At 43.2% G+C, this 21851-nt stretch overlaps 1 protein-coding gene and 1 long non-coding RNA gene across 3 annotated transcripts in view; one reads left to right on the forward strand and one right to left on the reverse strand.

Annotated features, from left to right (window-relative positions):
- Positions 1-946: 946 nt before the first annotated feature.
- LOC112547488 (uncharacterized) lies at positions 947-6191 on the reverse strand. The gene is made up of 3 exons (XR_012902593.1): positions 6053-6191; positions 4161-4245; positions 947-2846 (listed from the first exon to the last, which is right to left on the reverse strand). It is a non-coding gene; the product is annotated as an uncharacterized LOC112547488 (long non-coding RNA).
- A 55-nt stretch (positions 6192-6246) lies between these two features.
- The window catches only part of ZNF292 (zinc finger protein 292), a 75663-nt gene continuing 60058 nt past the window's right edge, over positions 6247-21851 (forward strand). The window contains exon 1 of one of the 2 annotated variants that reach the window (XM_006133325.4): positions 6247-6552. In XM_006133325.4, coding sequence (XP_006133387.2) covers positions 6391-6552 — 162 coding nt within the window. In that variant the 5' untranslated portion in view covers positions 6247-6390. The remainder of the gene's footprint in view (positions 6553-21851) is intronic. The other variant, XM_006133326.4, reaches the window with a different exon arrangement.

Raw genomic sequence — 21851 nt, forward strand, 5'->3', positions numbered from 1 at the left:
CAAGCTTAACTTTACCCGTGTTAATAGCTCCATTGAACTCAGTTACTCATGTGTGTGAAGTTAAACACATGAATAAGTAAAGGATTAGGGTCTAAAAGCCATTAATTCTGAAATAACTGCACTGATAATGGGGAATTACTAGTCTTTCTAAATTCATTGTGGAGTTAAAAAAAATCCTACTGAGAATCTGACCTTCTTTCAAAAAGATGCAATGGACTTGAACTTATGAACGCAAAAGAAATATTAACTGAAAGCCACAGTCAAAACTGAACATTTAAAATAAAATTAAAATTAGTTCTTCTTCATCTGCATAATCTCCTGTATGTTTTACTATCCAGTGTTTAGACTTGCTATTTTCTGTTTCTGGCATGTATGTATTCTTGTAATACAAAGGCAGAATAGTCTGTAAATTAAAGTGCCCTTCAAGTCATATCATACTTGACAAAATTAACATTTTCACATAAACAACATAGCTGACAGAAATAAGACTATGGCTTAATTCCAATCCATAGGAAATGTAAAGTGTGGTGGATGTGGCATGTATATGTGTTTGCATGAGAGAAACAGACAAATAAATGAATTAGGTGAGCAGGACAGAGAATTCTGTAACTGGTGGGAAATAACTGCTAGTGAGTATATATTTGACGATAGTGTAACAGAACCTCTGCCTAACCTGAGGACTGGAATGTCTGTATTTTGGAACCTGGCTTAAAGGCTGGGGGGGCCATTTAGGGAGGCAACAGGTCACTGAAGGTTGAACCTGCTTCAGGTCTGCTTAAAGGAGCAGTCGGCAACTTTTTCAAATCAAAGAGCCAAACTACATCAAAATTCAGAACAAGTGGTCAACAAAGCACAGTATAAGAATGCTCATCTGCATGACAGAAAACATACAACTTAATATGACTGATAATTGACTATATGATTAATAATAGCATAAATGAAACATTATACTCAGATTTTAATGGGACTGCTGCTGAATCTTTTTGCACATTTCTTTGAAGTTTACATCATAACTGGTGAAATCCAGCTTCATGCACACATTCAGCAACGTTGTTCACTGGCTGGAGAGTTTGGACGTCCAATTTTGACAAAGAAATAAAGCGTTGAACACGATATTTGAAAGAAATGCTCTGAATGTCTTCACCTCCAGACCCATTATTTGTGCAGTCCCACAAAGATGAATTTTCTTTCTCAACCTATGCATCCTGGGCATGCAGCAGCCACTAAGAATTGATAAGACAACACAGACAGAAGTGTCAACAATGTGCAAAGAGCACACAGCTCTATTTTCCTTCACTGCACATGATAACTCAACAGTCACTAAAATGGCCCAGTGCTTGGCCAAAAGGCAGCCCATGACTGAACAACAGGTTGGTTATAACAGGGAATCACGTTGAACAGCTTGTAGCTATAATAAGGGCTGGCCTTAGGCTGATTCGTCCAATTCCCTGGAATTGGACCCTGCACCTAAAGGAGCCCAGTGCCCTGAACCCAGAAGCATGGGCAGCGAGTTATATGGGCTTGTGGTGCTCATGCTCCAATATTCAGAGCCGAGGGCCCTGCTCCATCAATATGTGGAGCTGAGTCTCTCCCCTGGCCCTCCCTGGAGTGGACCCTGGCCACCCCATGCGTCCTCCCACCCCGGCCCGAGCGTCCTCCCCCATCCCCATCCCCATCCCCATCCCATCCCTGCCGTGTGCAGCTTTCAGTCCAGCTCCCCATTGCCGGCTGCTGCCATGTGCGACGTTCCCAGGTAAGTGGGGATACGCCTGGGCACGATGTGACATCACAGCCCAGGACTTTAAAACTGAGTTGTGCCACACAGCCTAAATCTGAGTTTGGAGTCCGGGGACTTCTGGGGCCCAAGCGCAGACTCCGGCCCCACAAAGTGGAAGGCAGAGGTAAGGTAAGGAGAGGAAGGGGCTTGAGAGGAGGGGGAGGGGGAAAATAGGAGAAGGGGTGGGAGAGGAAGGGGTTTGTATGGAGGGGGAGGGGGAAGAAAGGAGAAGGTACAAAGAGACAGGGTGGAGGAGAGACAAATGCAAGGGGGCCAAGTGGAGACAATGAGGAAAAGGGCAGGAGGGGAGGTGTCAGTGGGAGGGGGGACAGGGTGATGCTGCAAGAGGCGAGGGTAAGGGCATTGGGGGCTAGAGGGGGGAAGGGGAGGTGCTGGGAGAAGGCTTGAAAGAAGGGGTGGGCATGAGAAAGGTGGGGATGGAGCAAGTCATGTGTGAGGGCACAGAGGGGCATGAGGGGAATGGGGGCAGAGAGTGGTAAGGGGGTGGGCATCAGGGGAAAAGAGGGCAAAGGGGGCAAGGGCAGTGAGGGAAGGGGGAGGCACCAGGAGGGTGCAGGTGCCAGGGGATTCTGGGGGTGAAGCAGAAGGGCAGACACCTGCAGGGGAGGGACCAGCACCAGAGGAGAGAGGCAGGGCAGGTGTGTAAAGGGAGGTCTTAGAAGAAGGGATGAGGAGGGGTAGCTCACATGATCAGAGTGGGGCTACTGGAGGAGTGGGCACAGGGGGCTGAGAAGGGCTGGTGGAGGGGGGCAGGTCTCAGGAAGGCTGAAGGCAGTGAGAAGGGCAGGAGTCAGGACAGCAGAGGAGGGTGAGGAGTTGGGGGGCAGCAGGCACCAGGGGAGCTGATGGAGCATGGCAGCAGAGAGCAGGGGCGGCCCATGAGCCTAGGCGAGCTAGGCAGTTGCCTAGGGCGCTGCTGGCCCGGGCGCCTGATGATGATGTCACGGGGAGTGATGACGTCATGGCCATTGATGGCCATTCATGCAGGGGCGCCGATTGCGCAGCCCCGCCTAAGGCGCCAGCTGCTGCAGCCGGCCTCGGGCCGTTCCTGGCAGAGAGAAAAGGTAAAGGTTTATAAAATATGTATAAATAACTTGGGTGCCACAGTGGCACATACAAACAAGCCACATGAACTCAGTACTGCTGCACAACAGAATTCATTCTGCTCATGGGAGGAAACACTTAGGCTATATCTACACTGGTGGCTTCTTGCACAAGAACATCTTGCGCAAGGGTTCTTGAGCAAGAAGTCTTGCACAAGAACATGTCCACACTGCCATGTGCGAGCTGTGCTTTTGCGCAAGAGCATCCATGGCAATGTGGACGCTCTCTTGCGCAAGAAAGCTCCGATGGCCATTTTAGCCATAGGGGTTTCTTGCACAAGAAATCCCTGCTGAGCATCCGCACTGCCCTCTTGCGCAAGAGAGCTTACACCTGTTAGAAAAGAGTGTAGCTCTTGCACAAGACACCCTCTCTTTACCACGCTGTACTGTAAATGCTCTTGTGCAAGAGCAGGTGGGCAGTATGGATACTCTGTGGGTTTTTGCGCAAGAACGGCTGTACTTGTGCAAGAAGCCGCGAGTGTAGACATAGCCTTAGAGGGGACACTTCCCCCAGCCTCTCTGCCCCTGAGTGAATGTCACACACATTGGGTTAATGCAATTGCAGTATAGTTGCATGAGGGGGGGTTGGTGGGGGCAAAACTAATCCCTCTTGGTAGGAGGATGGTGGGAAAAGTCCTTCAAGAGGGGTGACATGATACCTTTTACTTCTCATGTGTCCATCTTCCCCGAGCGTGTTACCTCCAGAGGCCTGGTTAATGGGGGTCAGGGGCGTGGTTAACAGGGGTCAGAGGGTGTGGCTAATGGGGCACCACCAAAAATTATACAAACTTGCCGCCCCTGCCCAGAAGTGTGCCAGGCGTGCTGTGAGAGGGGGTGTCGGCCCCGGAAGAGTACGGCGGCTGTCTGCACTGCAGGAGGTGTGAGTTGAACATACTGCCTGCACCACGTGGGGTGGTAGGGGTGGGGGTGTTAGCTACATCCAGGGCTTTGCGGGGGAGGTAGCTGGGGATTTTTTGTGTGCGGATTTATTTATTTATTTTGCTCAACCAAAATTGCTGCGGGGCCCTGTCGAAATTGTTCAAATTGGGCCCCGCACTTCCTAAAGCCGGCCCTGGCTATAATGCAGTCTCCATTGGTTCGATACATACTTATAACTGGTTAAATCAATCCACGGTTTATGTGTTTCACAGAATTCTTTGCTGACAAAAAGCAGCACCAGTGAAGAACACTATCACTACTATCTCTAATTGAATAACAGGCTTCATGACAAATGATGACCAGACTTCAGTAATACACACCTTCAACACCTCTTCACTGGACCACACCAATGCAACAGCTTTTAGGAAACTCCAACACAGTAGCACACCTCCTTCTCACCATGAACTACAAGGAGAAAAATAACCCTGCCTTTGCTCCTTTATACTGGCTTCCCATAGGATATCAATTCAAATTCAAGATCTCCATCCTTATCTTTAAGGTACTCAATGGTCTGGAGTCAGAACTCCTAAAAGACCTCCGGAGATAAGACTGCATATAACAACTCCACTTCTAAGGCACACTTGAGCTGAACACCTTAATGGTAATAATACATATATAATGAGATGGTGCCTTAGTTGGGATTGGTCCTGCCTAGGGCAGGGGGCTGGACTTGATAACCTCCTGAGGTCTCTTCCAGCTCTATTATTCTATGCTTTTATTGGGAGTGGACCCAAAGGTGTGGAATGAACTTCCATAGGACATCAACTCACAAAGCTGTACTAAGTACAATGTGTGGGTTTTGACCTATATAGCACTGAAGTCATAAAATAGATAGTAATACATATTTTAAACAAGCCTACAAATTTTTTTCTGTGCTTTGAAAAGAGACAGGCATAAGAAAAGTTAGTGATGTCACTCAATGTACTTTGGCTGTGTCTAGACTGGCAAGTTTTTCCGCAAAAGCAGCTGCTTTTGCAGAAAAACTTGCCAGCTGTCTACACTGGCCACTTGAATTTCCGCAAGAACACTGATGATCTCATGTAAGAAATCAGTGCTTCTTGCAGAAATACTATGCTGCTCCCATTCGGGCAAAAGCTTTTGCGCAAAAGGGCCAGTGTAGACAGCTCAGATTTGTTTTACGCAAAAAAGCCCCGATGGCGAAAATGGGGCTGTACCGGTGGTTCGGAATAGGAATCCGTGGGTGTGTCTAGACTACATGCCTCCTTCGACGGAGGCATGTAGATTAGCCAGATCGGAAGAGGGAAATGAAGCCGCGATTAAAATAATCGCGGCTTCATTTAAATTTAAATGGCTGCCCCGATCTGCCGATCAGCTGTTTGTCGGCAGATCGGGGGAGCCTGGACGCGATGCCCCGACAAAGAAGCCTTTCTTCATCGACACAGGTAAACCTGGTTTCACGAGGCTTACCTGTGTCGATGAAGAAAGGCTTCTTTGTCGGGGCATCGCGTCCAGACTCCCCCCGATCTGCCGACAAACAGCTGATCGGCAGATCGGGGCAGCCATTTAAATTTAAATGAAGCCGCGATTATTTTAATCGCGGCTTCATTTCCCTCTTCCGATCTGGCTAATCTACATGCCTCCGTCGAAGGAGGCATGTAGTCTAGACACACCCCTAGTTCGAACTACCTAGTTCGAGCCCCGTGTAGCCGCGCTGCACGGGGTTCGAACCAGCGGGGTTTTAAAAATGACGGCTCCCCGCTTATGCAAATGAAGCCCGGGAAATTCAAATCCCGGGCTTCATTTGCAAGTTCGGTATGCATACATTACCCGCTAGTTCGAACTAGGAGGGTAGTGTAGACATACCCTTAGAGATGGGGGCTGTCTTCACAGGCTGCAAAGAAATCTTAGAAGACTCCCTTTCCTACCCTTACCTGGGAAATGGCCATTCACCCAGGAAGCTCCTAAGTGGAGCTTTGTTTTATTCCTCCCTAGAGTGAGTGGAGACAGCAAGCATGAAAAATCAGGTGGGGAATGGGGGGGGGATAGGGGGGCAGGAGCTATGTAAGATAAAGCTCCAAATATCAGGCCTGTCTCTCGGGTCAGCTGGACACGTGCCAGGCAATGGTGACTGGCAGGAATGGCTCTGAGGTCTCCCCCTTTTAGGTCAGCCTCCAGGTCACGCTGCTGTGGCAGGGGAGGGAGGCTCCACAGCGGCCTAGGCCAGCGCCAGCCTCCTCTCCCGCCGACCCACCAGCACGTCACGTGACCCAGGACGCTGCGAAGGCAACCAGGCGGGCCTGAGCCTCGTCGTCTCTGTTTGCCGCCAAAAGCCCATCGGAGGAGGATCACGTGGCAAGGCTGGTCCAGCCCCCTAGGCGCGCGCCGTCGTGTCATGTGACGCGACACACCAGCCACTCCTCCCAACCAAAGCCTGCGGCCGTGGGCGAGGGAGCGCGCGTTTGTGCCTCTCTCCTCCGCACGTGACCCCTCCCCGGAACGTGGCATTGTGTAATCACGTGACCCGAGCGGCGAAAGACGGGGGCGGGGTGCGGAGGGGGGGTTGCGTACGCGACGGAGCGGGGTGCGAAGATGGCGGATGAGGAGGCCGAGCAGGAGAGCGGTAGCCTCGGCGGCGGCCTCCTGGAGCTGCAGCGCCTGCGGGAGCGGCTGCTGGAGCTGGAGAGCGGGCTCCGGGAGAGCGCGGAGCCGGCCGTGCAGGCGGCCACCGAGTACTGTCAGCAGCTCTGCCAGGTCAGGCCGCCTGCCCCTCCCCCGTGTGTGTGTGTGTGTGTGCGGGAGAGACGGGAGAGCAGCGCCGCCCCCGCCGCGCGCGGGAGGAGGCAGCGGCTCGGCGCTTCGCCCCGCGCGGAGCTGGCTGCGGCCGGGCCCTGGTGCCGCGGGAGGCTGCTGCTCATTCTAGCCTCGGATTAGCGGCCCGCCCCGCCCCCCGCCCCGGGAGCTGCTCCCGTCCCGTAATTTCTCGCCCCTCCCTCGGCCGCCGGCCTCTTGCGGTCTCGGGGCCCCTTTGTTGTGCTCTGCGGGCTGGTGTCGCCTCGCCTGGCCTTTGTTCCTGGCGGCGGCGCTAGCGGCCCTGCTGGGAGCAGCAGCGGGGCGGCGAAGGCCTCTCTCCTCCCTGGCAGGGCTCGCGAGCCGGGGGGAGGAGCTGAGACTCCGTTCCGGGGCCCTGTTTACACTCGGCGAGCTGCGGAGTGCGGGACTGGCGGGCGGAGAGTCCGGCACCGCCCCTGGGCCTCTGTATTGTCCGCCGCCTGGCCGGGCCTGGTCTGCCCGGGGGAGGGGGTGCGCTGCTCTGCTCCCCTCCTGCTCGCGCCCAGGGATTCACATTGCACTGAGTGGGACACTGTCGGAGCCCCGTTGTCAGTATCACCGTCTCTATCTAATTGGCGCAGGAAAAGCGCTTCCTGTGGCATTGGCTAGTCCTGAAGTAGAAACCTTGCAGGTTGATCCTATTATCTAGTAGCCCTTCTAAACGGGTTTCGTTGTACTATATAGTTAAAATAGTCCCATATCTCCTGTAAGACAATGCATTTGTCATGTTGACTTTCCTAAAGCGTTAAACATCAGAAATCGGAGAATATGTCTCTAGAATTCTTTGCAGGATAGAGAACTTCCATTTCTAGTGAGAGCTTTTTGGAAATTCAGCCACCATAGTGTGGGTAAATTCCTAAACTAGACCTCCCCTGCCCTCTAAAAATTCTACAAGTTTTCTTTGCTCTTTTCCTATTCTTTTAAATATCTTATCAGGTATCAGTGGACAATATAAAGAGAGAGATTCTGAAGTTAACTGATGCTCCCACTAAAGAAAGATTTCATTGTGTTGGACCTACAGAAGGCATAAATTCATAATGCCAGTGGGTGAAAAGCACCATGATTCAATGTTACTTTAAACAACTAATTTGAAGAATCTGAAGGTTTTGAGGGTGTCAAACAACAGATTTTTTTTTTTTAAGAATCTGTACTGTAGTTTTTCACTGACTTACCCTAATAAACGTCCCATCGCTTTATCTGAACTGTTGATTCCTAAACAAGAGTTCTCAGAAGATCTGCTGATGCCTAAATGTGTAGTGCCATCTCCTGTGGAGGTGCTTGAAATTACTGGGTATGATTCAAATATCATGTTTGGTTGTCTGCGTTGGATAAGGGTTGTTAATGGTTTTGTAGAAAATCTGCATTGCTGGAAGTCTGATATTTCAAAGACAGATTCTTCCTGGTTTTTTTTAAGAATGTTTTGCATGTACAAATAACAATCAAAAATTCACATAATTAAAACTTGCAACCATAATTCTATGCAAAATCTGAAAAGCATGAAGTAATATTTTAGTTATCACAGTACAATTTCTTACATTTTCCCCTCCTTAGTATTGTCAAGATTTAAAAACTACCTGTGGTATCCAAACTGTTCTGTTATGTTAGAGGCATTTGGATTTTAACAAGCAGGTAGGGTTGAACAGATGTGTAGATAATATATCGCATTAATTTGGATGAAATAAGATGGATCGTTTAATTGTGATGGGGGAACTATAACCATTGTAAGAAATTGTTAGATTAAGAAATAAATGTACTTTTGCACTTTTTTAGAGTAAAGTGTAGCTATAAAATGTGCACTTGTTCATCAGTAGATTCTGAGGTTCCAAGCCAAATAAGGAATTTAGCCGCTCAAGTCATGTTCACGTCAATTAAAGTTGTCTAGTTAATCCCTTAGCTGATTTGAAAATTTCTTTCTGAAACAGTTCAGGTAAACGCTTGCTTGTGCCTTGAAAAATAGGATAGCTTCATTCCAAATTTTACTGGTCTTGTAAGAGTGAAATACAGTGTAAATTCAATTTTGTCATGGTGTCATACCATTTTCATTATACACGTACGGTAAACATTTTTGTGTATTCAGTATTCATTGTCGCATATCCTATCTCATAGAACTGGAAGGAACCATATCCTTTATGTGTTTTAATAATTCTAAGAAAAATATATGTGGAATATTAGGCTGTACTTTATTATTCTATGCAGTTCCCAGAAAGTAGTAGTTACTTTATTATCACTGTACAACTGATGTAATGAAATTCAGTTTTATTCTCATAGATTCCATATCAACAGTTCAAACTGCATGTAGAGCGACTTTGACTTTCTTAATTACAGCTCATTGTCTAAAATACATTCTGTATTTCTTTGGCTTCCAAATAATCATCTGTAACAAAGATACCACGATTAAGGTTTAGTAATAGTTCAATTTTTCAAATCCATGTATTTGCTTTCTAAAAATTAAGCTTAATAGCCAGAGGCCTAGTCTCAACTGTTACATGTGGAAGTCCACCTACAACCACAGTTGTTTCTGCTTCTCCAGCTATTCTTTTTAGGAACATGGGACTTGCCATATCCCATCAGGCCAGTAGACCCTTTAGTCCAATATCATGTTACTAGCAGTAGCCTGCACTAGGTGATTTAGTGGAAGGGGTAAGAAAACTTGTAGTGGAAAATTACAGAATAAGCAGACTACAGGGAAGGAATTTTTTCTTTCCTTTAACAATTAGAAGCTGACTTATGCTCTGAAGCATGAAGATTTATATTTCTTGCATCTCTTTATGACATGCAACTGTAGATATTTTCATCTGAATAAATATTCCTATTTTATCCCCTCGTCAGATCTGCTTCCAGCTACAGTGCATTCTTCTGTTGCTGGTCATATTCTTCACAAGCACAAGGAAATGTGTATTGACACAATCTTGTCGTCTTACTGCTGACTGCAAGGTGTGACTATTAGTAGTAAAAGCGACTAGTCCCTTGTCACTTTCACTAAACAATCTACTCAGGCTGTTTGGGAAAGTACACTCAAGTAATCTGTATGCAGGCTCAGAAACACAGATCTGTGTTGGTTCTCTTTTTTGAAGGTTATTTTAAATGACAGACTTAATTTTGTATTGAAAACGTAGATCCTGCAGTTACTGATGGTTTAGAATGGACAACTCTCCAGAAAACTCTTGTCCTGCTCTGATTAATATTTTCAAACTTTGGTTTTATCGATAATTTTGGTAATACTTAGTTTTTAAAAAAATCAACTCTCTTTGCTATAGCTGCATAGAGCCAATTACAGTCCCTGACCAGACTGTCAGACCTCTAATCCTGGCCTTTAATGTACTGATGTATAATCTCCTCTGGGGCATTGACTGCTGTAACCTTGCATCCATTGTTAGTTGAAAATGGGGCTGTTCTATTCTTTCTTCTAGCTGTTTTCTTTGACACACCCTTTCTCCCCTTTCCCTGCTGCTGCCTCCTTTCTACAACACCTGTTATAAATTTCTTGTCCTTACTTTTACTGTCTTTTGCTGTTTAGCTCCACTCTATCTATGAGGCTTTTTATTGCCTTTACTCCACTAACATCCAGCCTTAATCTCACCAACTAATCCACTTCTCCCACACCTCTTTTGTGTGGTATAAAGCTCCTTCAGATCTCTTGTACATCTCTTCTGCTGTACTGCCTACAGAACATAGCCAGCTGTTATCAGACAGACAAATAAGGAGCTAAATTTTGTGTAGTCAGTCTCTAAAACTTGCTGCATACCCACACATTTTTTGCTTTGTTTATACTAGGAAAATGCATTTTTAGAAAACATTAACTAAAAGCCTATAGCTAATAGAATGCTAAATGTGATTGTTCTCTTTAGTGTGAGCAATCATTTTTTTTTAAGTTAACTAGTTGTGATTAACCTTAGAGGTTCCTTAGCTTGATAGCATACTAGCAAAATAATTAAAGGATTAGAAGAGCCAGTGAATGATCTATCCAAGTATAATTAGACAGAAAAAGACCTGTAAAGAATAACATGCTTATCCAACATATCTGCTCCCTATGTGTATTTTGAGTCATATCTGCTTGCTTTACAAATAATAACTTCAGTATATTAGTATAATACAGTTGTACCTAGTAATCTCAGGGATTGGGAATCCCTTGTACAAGGTGCTGTATAAACCAATAACAAAGAGTGTATCCCTCCCCCAAAGATTTACAAATTTAGGTTAGATTATACTTGGAAAATGCATTAGATTAGAAAAACATGTTAGCCAATCAGGATTAATCATAGTCAGATACCATGACCTTAAATATGATTGACATTGTTCACACTAACAGTAATGTTAACATCATGCTCTTTTGGAAATAGTCACTGAATGGAATCACATGGCAATATTACAGTATTAGTAGTAATACTTTAATAATTAAAAGTAAGCTAATATGACTTGGAATAAATACACACGCAAAGAGCAAGATTTGTTAAATAAGAACCTACTGCTAACCAAAACTAAAAAATAGATCATCAGTAAGTTGCTATTCTAATCATACTTTAATGTCTTTCCATTATGCCATCAAAGCTATCTCTGCCTTTCATAGCAGTTTGTTGTTCAAGTATATATATGTCAGCATTTACAGAAAGAATTATCAAGTTTTGCTGTACCTAATAGTTTATCCAAACATTCTTTACATAATTTATACATATCTCTAAATACACTGTGCCATACTAAAGCACTTCACTTCCATCAGATCTTTCTTATGTGGGGTAGATTTTCTGTGTCTTACTGGCATTGTTTTCCAGTTATTTGCAAACTCATCCATTGGGAACAGACTAAAATAACATTTCAAATCTGGGCCAGAACAATCCAAATAACCTTTTTGGCTGGTGCCCAATGCCTTGACTGACAGAATTCTCTTCCCTTCCTATTCTGCCTCTTCCTATTCTGCCAAAGTTGAGCTCTGCAGCACTGCAGTTTCTTTGAGAGGTGAAGGGAAGGACCTGGAACTCCAATTCCATGTGAAACATGTCTAAGCATTGTTTGTATTAAGCTGAGATCGCTAGATGTCCATATATTATAACATCACAGTTTATCATACTGTGGTGCATTCCCTAATTTGGTAAATTCCAAAAGTATTTCCAGAGGGAAACTGTTGACCATGGCATCAGTGGTGTGAACATTCGCGAATTTCTGTGTGACAGGCTGGGGGAGCATAGATGGTTCACGCAAATCTTTCAGGGAAATTGTATGCCCCAGAAAAGAGGATGACAGTGAACAGTTTGAAATTCAGAGCTATGTGGGAAATTGATCTACACTTGAACCTCTTAATCCCACAACCTTGGGAAATACACTATACTGGATTATGGAGTTTTATGGACCATGGGTATTTGCCATAATGAAGGAGAATGGGAGTGTAGAGTCAGTGAGGGAGGCTGCAGGAGTATGGTGAGGGTGCAAGGTATGGGAGGGCCTTCAGACTAGCATTTTTCCTGTATTGCCATTCCCCCAACCTGGGCAGCCTAAGAGAAATGTCAGCACACAGAGCCACTTCCTCCTCTCCTGCCAGGGTCTGAACCATAGATGTTCCCAGATCATGGAAACCCAGATTACAGCAGTTCAAGTGTATTTGATTAAACTTGTTGAGACAGTTGAATAGTAGTCTGCATAAAGTGAGGTGGGGTAGAATATTTGAAGTGTAAGTCTTAAAAAAGATTCTCTGAAAATGGGCTGAACAATGGAAGTTCTCAGTAAATTGTTAATTGTTTTGGTAAAGACGTTTTTTACACCGTATCTAGCACACCATGGCCCTGATTTTTATTCAAATCCCTGGGCACTATTATAATACAGATAAATGCACAGGGTGAGCCCTGTGCTCGCTATGCTCTCCAACTCCCCTCTCTCTGGCCACTTTTGTGGTTAGAGAGAATGACGACATTGTCACACGACAGGAAAAACTTTTTTATATATTGAGATAAAAGTTGCTTTCGTATAGGGCATTCAGCATTTCAGTCCAGTGGCAGTCAACATGCATTTTCCCTCGAGATAAGGAACAGAATCAGGAAATCAGACAGTCCATCTTCAGGAATGAGTACATATCGATTTGCTTTAATCAACAATAAATAACCAAATTTTTACATGTCAGTCTCTGAGAAAGGAAAGCATGGAAAATATACAATATCATTTAAATGTTATGGTCACCTAGTGAATTTCTTCCTTCTTCCTGAGCGGGTAGGCTTGATAAGATCAAGTTATTTCTCTGATATCCTTGTGAGCTTTCTGTTCATCTGACTCTTAAGGATATCAGCTTGTTTCCTTGTATTCTACGTTTTGGACTATATTCTGACTTAAGATTTCAGCATATGATTGGATCTTATGAAGTTCAGACTAGAATAATTGTTCCTTGGACTTCCAGACCAAAATTCAAGATATTGAATTTATAGACTTTTCAGGAATCCAGGAAAGAATCCACTTCTGATTCCATAAGAATAAGATATACCTTCAGAAATGGTGCTGCACTCATACTCTCAAACCATGATGCAACTTCTTTGACTTTTTTGGGGAGGGACAGTTTCTGTGTAATCTCCTTGCATAGTTTTCTGGAAAGAAGAGTGCCTTATCACAGCCTCATGTCATCAGCTTCACATAGGTTATGTTTATAGCAGCTCTTCTGTTGATGAAACTTTTGTCAGTCAAAGGTGTTGTGGGGAGAGGGGAGCAATCTCCCTCCAGCTTGTTAGTGATGTTCTGTGTTGGGGTTGTTTGTTATGCTGATGAGAGAGAGCTCTCTTGTCATAGAGTGGCTACAGGGGAGACCTTACAGAGCCATAACTCTGTTTCTGTAAGACCTGTAAAATAGACATGGCCTAAGGCAGTGCTCACACTACATCTACAAACTGAAATCCCATTCAACATCTAGAACTTGACTTTAGGTCATATAGAACCAGCCTTTGAACCAGTGTCCACTGTTTCCCTGTTATGTTTTTGATCATCACATGTAAAGAGTAATTGAAGTTAATATACTGTCCATAAAAGAACCATTACAAGGGTTTTTTTTCCTCCCCCTTCACAAAGTGGTCAAACTCCTCTTGAAGATGTATTCCCTTATCACATTCATGAAGCTTAATGTTTGTATTTATGAAAAACCCAGACCCTAAATGTTCAAAATATATTGCCTAGATGTGAGGAATTAACGACTCAATGCTATTCTGTCAAGACTTATCTGAGCTATTTTTATCTGAGCATACATGAAAGGAGCATAGCAATTTTTATCTAAGTTTACTTGATCAATTTTAGCTTCTTGGGCAAAGAAAATAGAACACTGCGTAGTCAATTTGCAGAGAATTTGGGAAATGACTTTTTATTTAAGTTTTTGCCAAAAAGGTTTAATGGTAATTAAATGTCCAACATAGTAAATGCTGGTGAAAATGAGGTGTAGGATCAAAGGCTAAAATAGAGAAAGAACAAGTTAAAAATTACTTGGGTAAGTTAGATGTCTTCAGGTAATCAAGGTCTAATTAAATACATCCTAGAATGCTCAAGGAGCTTACTGAGGAGATAGCTGAACCATTAGTGATTCTTTTAAAAGTTATGAAAGATGGAGCTGATTCCAGAGGCCTGGAAAAGAGCAAATATAGTATCCACAAAAAGGAATGGGGAATTATAGCTCAATCAGTTTAAATTCAGTACCTGGAAAGATTAGGCAAATAAGGAATCAGTCTGCAAACATAAAAAAGATAAGGTGATAAGTAACAGTGAGCATGGATTTATAAAAAATAAATAGTGTTAAATCAACCAAATAGCTTTCTTTGCTAGGGTAAGAAGACTTATGGACGGGGAGAAGCAATAGGTGTGATGTATGGTGACTTGGTAATACCTTGGATATCGTCTTGCGTGACCTTCTCATTAACAAAATAGGCAGCTAAAACCTAGATGGAACTATAAGAGAGTTTCTCCAGCCACTTACAAACCTTTCCCAGAGAGTAACTATCAATTGTTCACAGTCAAGCTAGAAGGATACATTAAGTGGGGTCCCATGTGGATCTGTTCTGAGTCCAGTTATTTTCAATATCTTTATGCTATTATCTAAGTCATTGATGGAGATTTACTTAAAGTTTACGGTGATATCCAGTTGTGGGGAGGAAGGGTTGCAAGTGCTTTGGAGGATACAATTAAAATTCAAAATCATCTGGACAAACTAGAGAAATGATCTGAAGTAAATAGGATGACATTCAATAAGGACAAATTCAAAGTATTCCACTTTAGGAAGGATCAATCAGTTGCACATCTACAAAATGGGAAATGACAGCCTAGGACAGAGTACTGCAGAAAGGTATCTGAAGGTCATAGTGGATCACCAACTAAATATGAGTCGAGTTAAAGTAAAAAGTTAAACAAAAATAGGAACGCATCCAAGAAAACTGTTCAACTAATCCAAGACGCTTAAACAAAAATAGGTGAAATAGATTCTGGCAGTGGATGAATTAACATAATAGGCATTTCTGAAACATGGTAGAATTTCAGGAATCAATGAGATACTGGAACAGCTTGCTACAAACAACACAAAAACAGATAAATAAGATTAGTGAGATGAAAACTTGAATAGCGATCCCTACAGTCAATGTGATATGGATTCAAATTTCAAAGCATAAGGATATAAAGATACCAGTTACACAACTGAACTGATCAGGAGAAAAGGAGACTGAAATCCGAAGGAGATCAAAAGCACTTAACAATGCATGATTTTAGCTACTCATTTCTAAACCGATAGTATGGTACAACAGGGTGAAGTTTGGGGGAACAATTTCTCAGTGTTTTAAAAAACTGCTGCTTAGAACATGGTAATGCAGACTTTTTTTGTTGTACTTCATGCAAGATTAGGTTCAAGAATTAATTCTCGTTGAATCACCTCAGCAGTAATAGTGACTGCAATATGATTGCATTTAATAACTTCTGAGATGAATGGTACAAAAACAATTGCTGTTACGTGAAAGTTCAGAAAGGGGGATTTAAACAAAAAAACCCTACCGCCTTGAATTCTGACCAACTTCATCCTATACAGTATACATTCTTCTGAGCTCATCTGCCTTCTGTATCCTACATTTCTGGAAAGTGCCATAAACTCTCAGACAACTCACTATGTTTGGTTCAAAGAGAGTCCCCCAGTTCACTTATCTGTAAATAGGAGGATTTAACATCTTCCCTCCTATGTACAGACCAAAATATTCAATCCTCCCTCCCCATCTTTCTCTTTTACCATGACTTCCCCATCCCAATCCACATGCCTTGCTTCGGGAATGACAGCAACTCTGATGCCAACGTTGTTTTTTTCCACTTCTTTTCCAAACCTCAGTTCCTTGTTCTTCCTCAGTCCATGTGACTATGCGTAAGCTTTTTAGGGTATATTTCCAGTGCAAATAAGTGGTAATTGTAATGCAGATACATACCTATACTCACTTTAATATAGGTAGCGTGGATAACAGTAGTACTGAAAATGTGACAGCATAGGCATCAATGTGGGCTAGCAACCAGAGTTATAGTCTGGCTCTCTGTTGGGTTTGTATTTCTCACCTCATGCTGCCAGGTTTTCATTGCTATTTTTACCCTTGCTGGCTATGTTAACTAACACAGTGAGTCTCTGTGCTATCCTTGCACTTTAACTGGATGTGTAGACATACCTTTAGTCTCCTCGTGCCTCTGTTCTCCTTCTGAAAAAATGAGGATACTAGCATTTCCCCATCACCACAAACCTGTTAATGGCTGTGGGGTGCTCTCATGTATATATAATCTCTTATGCTGTAGGATATATGAGCATGAATGGGAATCTACCCATTGCTTCAAGTTGAACTGTGTGTAAACGTTTGGAGCATCCAACCCTTAAGTGTTTCAGTGCAACCTTTTGCATGGAAAATAAAAATTTAGCTGTGAATTGTTTAATCTTCATGAGCATTAATTTTTCTCTTGAGTCAGATGGCTCTTTACACAACATCTGTACAAACCTCCTTATGTTGCTGTCTAATATCTTAATCATACCATGAAACATACTGACCATAGCAGTTCTGAGTCTCTTATGTGGGGAACTTATTTTGTTACTGATTAAGTAGTTGCCAGGCACCAAAGTGAAATCATGAAATCGGTAGAATTGTAATTCTTTTAAAAAAATGTGAAGCAAGACCTTCTGCTGTTAATCTTCTGGAAGTATTGAAATGAAAATCTAGCTAGCGAATATGTACAGTAACTAGGGCAGGTTTACAGATTTATGAGGATTATTATAAAAAAGGGCTTGATGACTGCTATTCTTTCTTTTCTGGAAAGAGCTAGGAGAGGAGCTAATGGTTACTCTCATTGACTTTGCTTCCTTGTCTTTTACCTGTTTCTTCGTCAAATATTAAGTATTCTCTGACTTTTATAAGAAACGTGATGGAAAAATAAAACTGTTCTATTCAGCAACTTGCATAAGCACTAATGGATTAATAGGCCTTGCATTGTGCCCGCACTTCTGAGAATGAGGGTGTGTTGACACTAAAAAGGTAAGTCAACCTAAATAAGTAATTAGGGCATATCCACACTACCCTTTTTGGTACTGTGGTGTGTCTTCACCAGGAGCATTTTCAAAGACCTAAAGGGGCAGCATAGGGAGCTGAGAGCCAAGTCACTCAGCTCCACTGGCAGCTTCTTGCTTGGAGCCAGGTTTCCTCAGAGGGTCCCAAGTTCCTGGCAGGCTGCTCTCTCTCCTCCCCATTCCCTGCAACACTGGGAATGGGGGTGGCCAGGAGCAGGGTCTAGCTATGAGCTCTCCAAAAGAGCAGTGGGCTATCTAGGCTCTTTCTGCTTGTCTGTCTTGTAAGTTTCATAGTTCCCACAGTGAAATTGACAAGATAAGAACATAAGAACGGCTGTACTGGGTCAGACCAAAGGTCCATCTAGCCCAGTATCCTGTTTGCCGACAGTGGCCAGCACCAGTTTCCCCAGAGAGGGTGGACCGAAGACAATGATCAAGCGATTTGTCTCCTGCCATCCTTTTCCAGCTTCTGACAGACAGAGGCCAGGGACACCAATTCTATCCCCTGGCTAATAGCCTTTTATGGACCTAACCTCCATGAAATTATCTAGCTTCTCTTTAAACTCTGTAATAGTCCTAGCCTTTACAGTCTCTTCTGGCAAGGAGTTCCACAGGTTGACTACACGCTGTGTGAAGAAGAACTTTCTTTTATTAGTTTTAAACCTGCTACCCATTAATTTCATTTGGTGTCCTCTAATACTTCTATTGTGGGAACTAATAAATAACTTGTCTTTATCCACCCTCTCCACACCACTCACGATTTTATATACCTCTATCATATCCCCCCTCAGTCTCCTCTTTTCTAAACTGAAGAGTCCCAGTCGCTTTAACCTCTCTTCATATGGGACCTGTTCGCAACCCCTAATCATTTTAGTTTCCCTTTTCTGAACCCTTTCCGTGGCCAAAATATCTTTTTTTTGAGGTGAGGAAACCACATCTGTACACAGTATTCAAGATGTGGGCGTACCATAGTTTTATACAGGGGCAGTAAGATATTCTGTCTTCTTTTCTATCCCTTTCTTAATCATTCCTAGCATCCTATTTGCCTTTTTGACCGCCACTGCACACTGTGTGGAAGTTTTCAGAGAACTATCCACGATAACTCCAAGATCTCTTTCCTGATTTGTCATAGCCAAATTATCCCCCATCATACTGTTCCTATAGTTGGGGTTATTTTTCCCGATGTACATTACTTTACACTTATCTACATTCAATTTCATTTGCCATTTTGTTGCCCGATCACTCAGTTTGGGGAGATCTTTTTGGAGTCCCTCACAGTCTGCTTCTGTCTTGACTATCCTAAACAGTTTGGTATCATCCGCAAACTTTACCACCTCACTGCTTATCCCTTTCTCCAGATCATTTATGAATAAGTTGAAAAGGATTGGTCCCAGGACTGACCCTTGGGGGACACCACTAGTTACCCCTCTCCATTCTGAACATTTACCATTTATTCCTACCCTTTGTTTCCTGTCTTTTAACCAGTTCTCAATCCAAGAAAGGACCTTCCCTCTTATCCCATGGCCATGTAATTTACACAAGAGCCCTTGGTGAGGGACCTTGTCAAAGGCTTTCTGAAAATCCAAGTATACTATATCTACTGGATCCCCCTTGTCCGCATGTTTGTTATCCCTTCAAAGAACTCTAATAGATTAGTAAGACATTATTTTCTTTTACAGAAACCATGCTGACTTTTGTCCAACAAATTATGTTCTTCTACATGCCTCACAATTTTATTCTTTACTATTGTTTCGACTAATTTGCCCGGTACTGAAGTTAGACTTACCGGTCTGTAATTGCCAGGATAGCCTCTAGAGCCCTTTTTAAATATTGGTGTCACGTTGGCTACCTTCTAGTCATTAGGTACGGAAGCCGATTTAAAGGATAGGTTACAAACCACAGATAATAGTTCAGCAATTTCCCGTTTGAATTCTTTTAGAACCCTTGGATGAATGCCATCCGGTCCCGGAGATTTGTTAACATTAAGTTTTTCTATTTGTTCCAAAACCTCCTCTAATGACACTTCAATCTGGGACAGTTCCTCACATTCATCACCCACAAAGGAGGGTGCAGATTTGGGAATCTCCCCAATGTCCTCAGCCGTGAAGACTGAAGCAAAGAAATCATTTAGTTTCTCCGCAATGGCTTTATCATCCTGATTGCTCCTTTAATATCTCGATCGTCTAGGGGACCCACAGGTTTTTTAGCAGGCTTCCTGCTTCTAATGTACTTAAACATTTTATTTCTTTTTGAGTTTTTGGCTAGCTGCTCCTCAATCTTTTTTTGCTTTTATTACATTTTTACACTTGATTTGACAGTGTTTATGTTCCTTTCTATTTATCTCACTAGGATTGGACTTCCACTTAAGATACCTTTTTGTCCCTCACTGCTTCTTTTACATGGTGTTTAAGCCAAGGTGACTCTTTTTTAGGTCTCTTGCTATGTTTTTTAATTTGGGGTATACATTTAAGTTGGGCCTCTATTATGGTGTCTTTAAAAAGTTTCCATGCAGCTTGCAGGGATTTTGCTCTAGTCATTGTGCCTCTTTTCTGTTTAACTCATTTTTGTGTAATTCCCCTTTTTTTAAATTAAATGCCAGAGTGCTGGACTGCTGAGATGTTCTTCCCACCACAGGAATGTTAAATGTTGTTATATTATGGTCACTATTCCCAAGCGGTCCTGTAACGGTTATCTCCTGGACCTGGTCCTGCGTTCCACTCAGGACTCCATTGTAGTTAGTGCAGTATCTCTCCACAGACACTCTGTGGCACTAACTACATTGATGTAAGTATTATGCCTCGCATTAAAGTGCTGTTACTATGCAGGTGTTGTAGGGTGCCTACATGGTCAAGAGGAAGGCTATAGTGTAGATTCTGACTAGGGATTTAAAAGAGTAGTCAGTCTGCTACTTGCATTTCCTCCCCTCTTGCTGCCTCTATCAGAGGCAGCAGTGGAGAAGAAGAGGAGCAGGAGATGGGGACCCCTTGAGAACAGGAACTGCTGCCAGAACAGCCTCTGTCCGCAGGGGTCCCAGCTTCTTGCTGGAACATTCCCCTCTCCAGAGAAGAACTGCTGGACCTGGCATGAGCCGGGACTGAGCAGGCCCAACTCAGTTCCAGCTCGTGCTAAGTCCAGAGGCTGCCTGCACACCCTGCTCTTAAGAACATAAGAACGACCGTACTGGGTCAGACCAACGGTCCATCTAGCCCACTATCCTGTCTGCCGACAGTGGCCAGTGCCAGATGTCCCACAGAGAGGGAGCACAACAGGTAATCCTCAAGTTATCCCTCCCCTGTCACTCATTTCCAGATAAACACAGGCTATGGGCCCCATTCCTACCCACCCTGGCTAATAACCATTGATTGACCTAACCTCCATGAATCTATCTAGCTTTTTTGAACCCTGTTAAAGTCCTAGCCTTCACCACATCCTCTGGCAAGGAGTTCTACAGGTTGACTGTGTGCTGAGTGAAGAAAAACTTTTTGTTTGTTTGTTTGTTTGTTTTAAACCTGATGCCTATTAACTTCTTTTCCTTATTCACTTTTTCCACACCAGTCATGATTTTATAGACCTCTATCATATCTCCCCGTCTCTACTCTTTTTTTAAGCTGAAAAGTCCAAGTCTTTTTAATCTCTCTTCATGAAGACCCATTCCAAACCCCTCATCATTTTTGTTGCCCTTCTTTGAACTTTTTCCAATGCCAGTATATCTCTTTGAGATGAGGTGGTATTCAAGATGTGGGTTTACTATGGTTTTACATAGAGGCAATAAGATATTTTCTGTCTTATTCTCTATCCCTTTTTTAATTATTCGTAAAATCTATTTGCTTTTTTGACTGCTGCTGCAAATTGAGTGGCTATTTTCAGAGAACTATCCACAGTGATTCCAGGATCTCTTGAGTAGTTGTAGCCAAATTAGTCCCCATCATATTGTCTGTATAATTGGGATTATTTTTTCCAATGAGTATTACTATACATTGCATTTTATTTGCCATTTTGTTGCCCAATCACTTAGTTTGGTGAGATCTTTTTGAAGGTTTTCACAGTCTGCTTTGGTCTAAATTATCTTGAGCAGTTTGGTGGTATCTGCAAATTTTTCCACCTCACTGTTTACCCTTTTCTCTAGATAACTTAGAAATAAGTTCAATCAGATTGGTCCCAGGACAGACCTTTGGGGGACCCCACTAGTTGCCTCTCTCTACTCTGAAAACTCACCATTTATTCCTATCCTTTTTTCCGTCTTTTAACCAGTTATCACTGTATGAAAGGACCTTCCTGCTTATCCCACGACAACTTACTTTACTTAAGACCGTTGGTGAGGGGCTTGTAAAAGGCTTTCTAGAAATCTAAATATACTGTTATCTACTGGATCTCTCTTGTCCACATGTTTGTTTGACCCTCTCAAAGAACTCTAGCAGATTAGTGAGGCATGATTTCCCTTTACAGAATCCATATTGATTTTCCCCCACCAAATTATGTTCATCTGTTCATCTGACAATTTTATTTTTTACTATAGTTTCAGCTAATTTGTCTGGTACTGACATTAGACTTACCGGTCTGTAATTTGCCAGGATTACCTCTAGAGCCCTTTTGAAATATTGGTGTCACATTAGCTATCTTCCAGTCATTAGCTACAGAAGCTGATTTTAAGAATAGGTTACAAGCCACAGTTCTGCAGTTACTACATTTAAACTGC

Source organism: Pelodiscus sinensis, chromosome 3 (assembly GCF_049634645.1).
Source record: "Pelodiscus sinensis isolate JC-2024 chromosome 3, ASM4963464v1, whole genome shotgun sequence".
NCBI classification, from domain to species: domain Eukaryota; kingdom Metazoa; phylum Chordata; order Testudines; family Trionychidae; genus Pelodiscus; species Pelodiscus sinensis.